Source organism: Plectropomus leopardus, chromosome 6 (genome assembly GCF_008729295.1).
Source record: "Plectropomus leopardus isolate mb chromosome 6, YSFRI_Pleo_2.0, whole genome shotgun sequence".
In the NCBI taxonomy this organism is placed as follows: Eukaryota; Metazoa; Chordata; class Actinopteri; order Perciformes; family Serranidae; genus Plectropomus; species Plectropomus leopardus.
Window position 1 is genome coordinate 14,313,377 of NC_056468.1, and position 9,887 is coordinate 14,323,263.

At 40.7% G+C, this 9,887-nt stretch overlaps 1 protein-coding gene across 1 annotated transcript; it reads left to right on the forward strand.

The window, feature by feature from the left end:
- Positions 1 to 3,538: 3,538 nt before the first annotated feature.
- klf9 (Kruppel-like factor 9) lies at positions 3,539 to 9,670 on the forward strand. The gene is made up of 2 exons (XM_042488950.1): positions 3,539 to 4,340; positions 7,588 to 9,670. The coding sequence occupies exons 1-2, from the start codon at positions 3,944 to 3,946 to the stop codon at positions 7,866 to 7,868; spliced, it is 678 nt and encodes a 225-aa protein (XP_042344884.1). The 5' UTR covers positions 3,539 to 3,943; the 3' UTR covers positions 7,869 to 9,670.
- The last annotated feature ends 217 nt before the right edge of the window (positions 9,671 to 9,887 follow it).

A 9,887-nucleotide genomic window follows, 5' to 3' on the forward strand; every position in this document is an offset into this window, starting at 1 on the left:
ATGCTTCAGTGGCAACACAATGTCTACTTTAGGTCAAGTAATGTTCTACTAAACACAGGGTTCAAACAGGAGCATGATATGACCACCATACTATTTGTTGGTCCTGACACCAGACTCCTCTATAAAACCCTGGGTGAGAATGCAGCCGTCCATTCAAACTGCTGATGAACAGAGCAACCTGCTGAAAGCACATCTGTCATTAAAAGAGATGGCATGCTGCCTCGGCAGGATAAAGAAACACAGTATGCTGATGGCTCATACTTCACAAGATACAAAAAGTATCTTAGATCCATAGCAGAACTCATCCCACCTGTGTCTTCCCGTTTCAATTACACTGTGTCAAAAATAGGATACATATTTCATGCAGCCCAGTTGCCAGAAGAAAATCTTAGTATTGTACACTTCTTCAAGCACAGATACATTACATTCACATGTTTCATATGTTTCATATCAATGTTTCTAAAGTAACGTAGCTGGCCTAGTCATTGTGAGGTGGAGGGGATAGAGGATGGTGTGCCATCCTGGCCAAACTGCTGCCAACCAGCAGACCAATAAATAACAAAACCAACTGTGATTTAGCGAGTCATTGCTGTGTTTCCAGCAGCTAAGGTGCCAAACGTGGGTGTTTTGTAGCGACTCTTTGCTGTTTTACCCGCAGCTTTTAAAGCATTAAACATGGGTATTTGTTGCAATCTATCACTATTTTACCAGCGGCTTTCTAGGTACCAACTGTGGGTGTATGTATCGAACTCTTGCTGTTTAGCCAGCAGCTTTTTAGGCACCAAACATTGCTGTTTTTCATAATTTGGCTCCAAAACTGGGTGTTTTAAGCCAAAACATGGTTATTTCCTAACCATAAGCAATCGGTATTTGTGCCTGAACCTAACCAAGGGTTAACCACAGCATTGTTAAAATGTAAACTTTCAATATGCCTGCTACATAATAATGTGCAAATATAATGTATCCATGGTTTGCAGAAGCGGACATTGCCAACTTTTTTTTCCAGCAACTGGGTTTCTTGATGTGTCACTTTACACTAAATTCACGAATAGAACAAACCTTTCCTGTTTCCCCAAACAAACATCCATCTTTAAATATTAAATCCCCATGAACTGTATCTTGTAAGCATGTAACTTTACTTGAAGCAGATATTGAGCAATCAAAAAGACATTATGGCAAGCGCTAACCACACTCTCCACCAATACATAAACTACTATGATACTCATAAAACCCCATAACACTCAAGCAAAATAAGTAGAGCAACTGACGGTATGTGATACATGCCATTTTATGTCCTAATGTATTGTTATATTCATGTTTGTAAGGCTTTATGACTGTTATTAAACAAAATAATGCAATGGCGATGACCTCTTACTATGAGGATTCAAGTACTATGATGTGTTTTATATTTCTAAATGTATCTATAGTATACATTTCTACACACTATGCATACAGCACTGATAAGATGTATTTCTCAATTGCTCCTATTTTAGACATTACAGTGTTAGTGTGACTCTATACCATGTAATGACTTCACACAAAAACAAACTTTGTGAGAGAAATGGAGAGAAGGCTTTAACCACAATACCAGCCGACTGTCACTAGGTTAGGCTATATATCTAATCTAACTTTTTCACGTCAGTTATGTTCAGTTTCGTTCTTTGTCCCAGAGGGCAATTTGTGTTGCATAAGAGTTAAAAGCATATGAAAAACACATTAAAGCACAAACAATATGACACAGAAACATACAACAGCAGACATCATTACAGGGTGACTTGTACCTATGTACACTAAAGCTCCACATGGGGCACATTAATAATCTCTTTCTTGCTGAGTTTGCAAGAAAGACAAAAAAATCTCTATTTTAAAGTGGTAACAGCACAGTGTCAAGTGAGGTTACAATGACAGTTAATAGTTCAAGTGTAGAGCTTTGGGGACAGATGAGGACTGCACTAATTTAGGATCGCACCATGGTTGTGAAACCGAGAAACAGTGAGACCTGTTCACAGCCATAATTTTATGGGCCACGGTGGCTGGGTTGGATTACATCTAAAAAACAAAACACATATATCTCTCTTTATGACACAGATTCATGTGTCATCGCCTGAATACTTATACTGCCAGCTCTGGTTGGATGCCAGTGCAACTGCTGACAAGTGGATGATAGTCAAAGAAGATCTGTCATCGACATTTAACTCTGCAGTTCCTTTTTTTCCCCAAGCAGACATAATCAACCTCAACTTAGTTATTTTGCAATACAGTATGGTAACCTACCATACTAACAATTAACATGAGCATGTTATGATGCCAAACTAAAAGGATTCACGCTTAGATGAAAAATCACAATAAGATGACTATAAACTTGTTGACCACAGATAACCTTTACAAGGTCGCTGAAAGTACAAAGCCCATACATAGAAGGACTGGTGTAACAGCTGCATTATTGTATGCCTCTGCATGCATGCTTTGACCTTCACTGATTGATAACAGCAGAGCAAATAGTTTTGCAGCTGTAGGCGGGACATCCTGCAGTACCAGCAACCACTGGCTTCTTTAAGACACCCAGCAGCCAAACACTGCAGTCCCCACATATGAAGCAACAATAAGCCCCCATAGTCAGTGTGGCCTGTGATATGATGTTGCAATGCATCTAATTTTTCATTATCAAAAATGTTAAATGTGGCAGTTGATGCAGGATGGGATTAGACCCGCTCTTTAGCAGCCTTGTGTCTTTTTTTCTATAGTTTTCTTGCACACAGTTTATGTTCATTTTGAGCAAATCAACATAATCTTGCCTGTGTTGGCGATAAATAAATATATTTAAATTCATAAATTCTGCCCCCAGCAAGTTTCTTTACAAATATGACGTAATATGTAGGCCTGCTTGTAAAAATATATAATAAATAGGCTTTTGCACCAGACTGCTTTCTCCAGCATGTGGGCCTGGGGGGCGTGCCAGTATAAGGTTTGTCCTCATCACGCCCCTATGTTGCATTCACTCGTCTTCTATAGCATGTCGTAAATATGAGATGTGTTTCTTGTGAAATGGCAAAATGAGTGGGGTGACGGGAATTTCTATGCGTTTAGAAACATATGTATGCTAGAATTTGCTATAGGCGAATAAATAGCACAAAATGCCCACAGTAAGTGTGAACTTGTGACGGTGCATGATTTCCATTAAAATCACACTACATACTCAATTATAACCCGCGATGTAATTAAATGCTATGCTAAGATATTTCCAAATATGTTGTATTTGTGTGTTAGATAGCCGTATTCATATCTATAAGTACGTTAGCAGAGACTTAAAAATCTGTTTTGGACAATGGTGTCCATATTTCCCACTCATCTAAAGCACCTGAAAGCGCTGTTAGTCCGACCTGCCCTCTTTTCCACCCACTCAGCTTGTGATTGGTCCAATGCTCCATCCATCACCCCTGTGAATGGACAGTTCCAAAAAACGAGTCATGTTTCCTCTCAGCCAATCACAGCGCCGTTTTATGATGACGCCGTGGGATTCCGCGAAATTGTTTCTTGGAGTTGAGAGAAGTGCTGCTCACAGTAAAATAGGACAAGTTGACGCATGTGTGGGAGCTTACAGAAAGGCGGAATAACCGCAGACACAATAGGCTTGGTGCAGTTGGTAAACGGTACAGTTTTATTGATCCGGAGAAGAAAACAGGATCTCGGTGAAGACGGGAGGAAGAGATTCAAACTGCTATCTGTTTCCTGTGGGGGGGTGTTTATTTATCCGCCCTGCAACCTCAACAAGAAAACGCAGCCTTTGCGGAATAGTCACATTGAAGACGACACGTGTGGATGCTTAACCACATGTTTCCTGGGAGGATTGCGGTCTAATTGTTGTCTCCACATTTTAGAGTTATTTTGAGTGTAAAGCTCTTAGGTACATATTTTCTTCTCTCCTCCTGGATCTGCTGTAGTGATGTCAGAGTTTGGTGTCTCTGCAGACTGTGACCCCAGTCGACCACCGGGGCGGACAGAGGACATGTTGAAAGACAGCCAGGAGAACAGGACTTTACTGATGGTTGCAATGATTTTATTGGACTTGAACAAATGCAATCCAAACGCTGTGAGCTCTGGAGAGAGCAGATGTCTCGGAGGCAGCGACGTCGGAGCGCAGGAGATGAAGGATGAGCGGGGGAGTTTCCGGTTGAACGCCGGGGACAACCGGGGCTCGGTGGCACCCAAACAGCCCCGGAGCAAGAGGGCGGCGGCGAGGCAGGAGTCTCCCGAGAAGAGACACTGCTGTCCTTTCACAGGCTGTGGGAAGATGTACGGAAAGTCGTCCCACCTCAAAGCCCACCTCAGGGTCCATACCGGTGAGTACAGCTGAAAACTAATGGGCTCGATTGTGTTGACTACAGCGAAACTGCTCTGTGTTACTCCTGCCATTACTCTTTATTTCACGCTGACATCACTGTGTAAACTTCTATATCTGGTACATCAAGTGTTGTGGAAAATGAGACACAGAACAGCACGGTAAAAGTGTCAATTTAAAGTAATTATATGATACGTAAACACGTGATTTCTAATGTTAGCATATAGTCCATATTGTGTGTGTGTGTGTGTGTGTGTGTGTGTGTGTGTGTGTGTGTGTGTGTGTCTGTGTATAATGCGACATGAGGCGTGTAAGTGAGAGACCACATGTTTCTGCAAATGAATAACAGATTATTAGAAAGGTGGTCCCGTGAATTAGCCCCTGCTGGGGGTGTGACTGACCGGCCCACAGGCAGGACGCTGAAGTAAGCTTCTGATTCGTAGCCCCCCCAATTCAGTTGTTAAGGGGACAGTTAAGGGGAAAGAATATCCCTTTTTTGTACATGTGGCCCACATTAGACCGGGTCCAGATAAAAAAACACTTGCATTTTCATAAATAGAATTAAGGTTTCACAAATCTGAAAGTGTGTTTACATCAACCTTTTGCCTCTCTGGGAAAATCCAGTTTTGGTTTTTGATCTGGACCTGGTGTAATGTGAATAATTAGTCAAAAACGCCGAGGATCGGTTGCTAAGCAACGTAATTTACTTTATACTTAGCTCTTCCCTTAACTGCTGAATCGGCAGCCACGAATCGGAAGCTAGCTTCAGCGTCGTCCCAGAGGCAGGCTGGGAGGGGAGGGAGGGGAGGCTTATGTGAGACAGAGATGGGGGTGTGTTTTAATGTGCTGTTGACACGCAGCCAGAATGCGATCTGGGAACACCGCGTGCCACCGCCCATATTTGTGATGCTAGATCGTTCAGATGTGATGATAATAATGATACATGTTATCCAAAAAATACATCTAACGATCACTAATCGCGTGTTATACTACATCTGTTTTTATGTTGCCATGCATCGCGCGTGCTGCTAATAATAGCGAGTAACAGTGTAGGATAATAAATGTCTCGGCTCTTGATTCACATGCAGGTCACTGCGACACTGTTGCCCCCCTCATGTTCTTGTCCGGAGATAACCCTCCCTGCACCACCATTTCCTCATACGTCATCTTCCTCCCCTCCCCTCATGTCGGGTTGTAAACAAGGGCAGACATGTGGTTCAATAGAGCACATGTGGGAGGAGGAGGTGGCAGCAGCCATAGTTGTGTATGCACGAGGCTCTTATCATGACTCACTATTTCTAAATCAATATGTTCTGTTATTGTTCCCAGAAAATGTTGTTTATTCAGGCCTTCCCAAAATTTTGTGGAGCTTGTACTCTGTGCTTCCCCCTCCCACTATTCTGAATCACGCTCTCAATTTTGTATCTGTGTTTCAGTGTTGTCTTTTTTTTTGTTGGTTAATTATTGCCAACCGTCCCTCTTTTGATGGTTAAGCTTCTGAATTTGTTTATTGTTGTTTATTGTTTATTGTTAAGGTTGTATATTAGGTGTAAACTGTTGAAGGTCAACCCTAATGTTTTCTCTGTTAGTCCTCAATAAGTATATGCAACATTTTGTTTTATCACACTTTGAACTGATGACTTGATTCAGAGCATTTTTCATTCAGATTTTCAGGAAAAATAGATACATCATTTCTGTTTAGGGTCCCAGCCAGCCAGCATTTGTATGTGGGGACATTGTGGGTAGTAAATGGGCTGAAAACGGGCCCCATATGAGATTGTCCTTGTGTTCTATAATTGGCCCTATGTCAGTTGCCCACATTGGTGGGTTTACCCATGTGGGCCCCAGACAAGATGCCCATTTTGGGCCAATACCCACTTGGTACCCAGGTAGTTCTAGCATAACCCAAGTGGGCAAATAGGACTGGGTCATTGTGGAACCCATAAACAGTCCCATGTGTACAGCAGTATCAATGAGGAAGGCAAAAGCACATCAGCAAAATACAGGGGTTAAAGCTGTAGAGGTAACTTTTATCAAATATCTTTTGTCATATTTGTTGAAACTGTCACTTTGTAATCACAGTATTACATGAAACAAACAATTTGTGAAAAAACAAGGTTCCTCTGGCTCCACCTAGTGCTCCTAATGGCATTTGCAAGAATCCATCATGTCTGAATGAAAACAACCAATCAGAGCCAGGAGGAATCTTATGTATATGGATCATTGCTTGTACATGCCACAAAGTCTTCCTCCTTGGTGCATACTCTCACTCAAGTTCAGTATCCTTTGTGTGCAGCTTCAGGAGGACCTTTACAAACACAATAGCTAAGAACTAACCACCAACAATGAAAAATCTTTCCATCCCTCCTTCAGCAACAATAATGTGCAAGGCAAAACAAGTAAACAAAAGATGGCTTCTGTAAAAGTGAAAGCAAGTTTTTCTTCTGATTTCTGTTTGCTTGTCCTTGCCATGTATGCTGTTGTTGGCAACGCAGCATGTACATTAGCAGTGATTGACATGCGTTAGAAACAAGTGCAGCTCTAATTGTTTGTTTTCTCTCAAGCAAGGTGGATTCTTGCAAGGGCTGCCCCTTGGAAGTAAGAGATTCAAATCCTCAGTCAGAGACCCCTCAGTCAATTTTGCTCGACAGTGTGCTGTGCAGTGTAGTTCTGGGGACATTTTGGTCCCCAGATTTTGCTGCGGAGAGAGTGCTCTTGACTTTCATGCTACTCTTAAGAGCTGCAGACTTGCAGGCAGTGCAGTGATAGTGGAAGAGAGGAGAGACCTGCTTAGAGGTGGTGAATTTGCATATCACAGCAACTTGATATGGCACAATCTGTCTTTAGTTTGATATATAGTGTCAGCAAAAAAAGTTGTTGCACATTTACAACCTGTCGTTAGCAGCGTTAGCTTGTTTACTATCTAACATGTATGCCGCTGTCGCACTAAATGTCCCTTTTTGTATTGAACAGCCAAGTCCGATTCGACTGGCATAATTCTGAGTCTGGTACTACCCTTTATTCTTGAAAATGCCATTAGGAGGAGCCAGAGAAACATGATTTTTCTTGGATTATCTGTCTCTTTTACTACTGCCAGGATATAGTGACAGTTTCATCAAACATGACAAACTTATTTTATCTAAAAGTTACCTACTGCAGCTTTAAGGATGGAGCGTATTAATTAAACAAAGGCAAAGGGAAGTCCTTAAAAGTGTTGTTAAACAAAACTTGTGTGTGTGTTTCCGCAGGTGAGCGCCCCTTCGAGTGCACCTGGCCAGACTGTGGGAAGAAGTTCTCCAGATCAGACGAGCTGACGCGTCACTACCGCACACACACAGGCGAAAAGCGCTTCAACTGCCCATTGTGTGACAAGTGCTTTATCAGGAGTGACCACCTGACTAAACATGCCCGGCGACATGCAGGCTTCCATCCCAGCATGCTCCAGGGCTCCAGTGCGGCTAAGAGACGCCGCTGCTCCGTGTCTGTGTCCTCCTCTGACTCTGGAGACCAAAGCCCTGTTGGGGTGTAAGACACACCTGCACCACTGTACATATACAGTATATACATAAAGGTACATGCAATAGATACAAAGACATACACAAACAGACACACCCATATGTTTGGTGTGGCACCTTTACGCAAATCCCTTCAAATCAAAAAACTCCATGTCAGACCACTTTTAAAGGTTTTTCTATGCATGTAACAGAAACATACGTTTAAACGTGACTGTAATCAAAATAGAACTAGATGTCTTATTCCCTGAGGTGGTATTAATTGAACGTTATCCAGGGTCTGTCAAACAGGTTCTAGTTGCCATTTGTAATTATTTTACTATATGTTGTGTGAGTTTTTTCCCCCTGCAACCCAAGAGGCATTCATGTACATATATAGTTTCCATTAACACTACATGTGATTACAGACTTCATCTGCAGGTGAAGACATGAAAAAGGAATCATTACTGAGATATTCCTAATGGGTTAAGAAGTTTTGGGAATAGCCCTTTAGTAAATATTATTGTTTCACATAAAGACTCATTTTTGTACAGTTAATCTTCAATCCAAGACAAGGCAAATGTACAGTATAGCAGTGTTATCATGTAAATAGATTAAACAGATTAACTTTCTGATGAATGATATACTGAGTAGTTAAGTGTTATTAGAGAGGAATAAGACAAAGCTATAATATGGAGAATTGCAGAGCTTGGGTATTTAATTTCATATATTTGGCGATGGACTCAGTAAATGAGTTATAATATGAGTTTATAATTTACAGTTAGTTTCTTGTGTTGAGCATAAACGTTGTCATACCTTGATAAATTGCAAATTATTGTACCTACGTACTTTTGCAGTTCTTTGGCAAGACCATAGCAAACCTCATGGGAAAATACATGTCGACATTGCTTTTCGAGGCTCAAATTATATAACTAGTGCAGGAAAACACAACAGGGTAAACCTTTTGAAAGGTTAAGTTGTAGACTTTACTTTTTCACTATTCAATGTTGACTGTAATGATACACGTTCAGTTTGTAAACTGATAACAAGGAGGTCTGTGCCTTTTGAAGGGTTTTCTAGCAGAGCGGAATTTCTACGTTTTCAATTACCTGAATGGACATTGCCAGATTCTTTATGTTGATATTCAATGATTCTTTGAATATCAATGACTGTCTCTAATGCCAACAGTGCCAGTTGCTGTACATTGAAACTAACTTTTGTTAACTCTGTATCTGGACTGCATTTTATCAGGGAATAATGTTGGTCATTTAAATCAATATTACACCCTCTGGTGGTAACATGGAAGCACAACATTTCTCACAACAAAAATCACCAAACCTCTTTTTTTATTTTTTGTGCTAGCATTATGAACCAGGCTCTGTTGATTAGTTTGTGATCAATGAATTCCATCACGTAGCATGTTTGTATTTTTTTGGTGCAATGTATTTTTTTATTTGTCTGGTAATCTTTTATAATAATACTAATACAGTAAGAGGTCTTATTTGTCCACTACAGAAACATTGATGTCACTAGTTTTCTTTTTATACTTGCCACTTTTAACGCATTAAAACATCTGGATAGAGTGTAAAGTTAGGTGTAGTTAACCTCGTAGGACACAGACTTAATACATTTGAAAAAGTGAAATGCTGTTTTTCTTTTCTGGCATTAAAACAACTGTGATTAGATGTTGGTGCCTTTCAAGTCGAAGCCCTTTTACTCCTGATGCTACTGTACTGTAATCAGGGACTGTTTACACAGACCCAATGTTATTGCAATATACATAGCCGTGTAATAATAACCGTGCAAAAGTTTTAACATTAAAATTATTTTTCTTTCTAAATATCTGCTTATTTATGCCACATGTCGTGTGACCATGTCAGAAACTGTATTACACACCTTTTATGAATCAGCAGGTGCTCTTCTTCCATACCGTAACTGATGAGATGGTGCAGAGAAGTTGCAACAACAAAAACAGCAGGGGCTGCTGCATTAGCTTTGTCTTTATTTTTTTTCATATACTGCACATAACAATAACATTAAATACTGTAATGGAAGTG